The sequence below is a fragment of the Cystoisospora suis genome (assembly GCF_002600585.1).
Source record: "Cystoisospora suis strain Wien I chromosome Unknown contig_3946, whole genome shotgun sequence".
In the NCBI taxonomy this organism is placed as follows: Eukaryota; Apicomplexa; class Conoidasida; order Eucoccidiorida; family Sarcocystidae; genus Cystoisospora; species Cystoisospora suis.
Genome location: NW_027156741.1, coordinates 1 through 418, shown reverse-complemented (window position 1 = coordinate 418; position 418 = coordinate 1). Strand labels below are relative to the sequence as shown.

General features: G+C 45.9%; 1 protein-coding gene across 1 annotated transcript; it reads right to left on the bottom strand.

Moving 5' to 3' along the window:
- CSUI_007464 (uncharacterized protein) lies at positions 1-244 on the bottom strand (the record flags this gene model as incomplete). The annotated part of the gene is made up of 1 exon (XM_068067609.1): positions 1-244. A coding segment is annotated over one exon (126 nt), but the record flags the coding sequence as incomplete, so codon positions are not given.
- Positions 245-418: the final 174 nt, after the last annotated feature.

Sequence of the window (418 nt, the reverse complement as noted above, 5' to 3'; positions counted from 1 at the left end):
AGTTTTCTCCTTGAAGTGAAGAGCCGAGCTTTATGAAAGAGTAGATAAGAATACTCAGTCTCCTGCGGACTCGATGGAGAACACGAAAGAGAGAGGAGGAGGAGAAGGCAACCGCATTAAAGAAAAGGACGGTAGATAGAGCGAAAGAAAAATCTACTCATAGAATGTCGCTTAGGATCAGAGACTGAAAGAAAGAAATCTTTCCAGATAGATTTCTCTCTTCTATGAAAAGCTTTTCTTCTCTTCATCTCTTAACCTCCCACGTACGTGCTCCTCTTCCTTCCACAGCCGCCATACACAGCACTCGCTCTATACCACGGAGACAGACAGCCCCGGCGCCATGAAGTTCTTCCAAGTCTTCTTCCTCCTCTTCTATTGTCAGTCTCCTTCCTTTGCTTCTTCCTTGTTCTCACCCCCC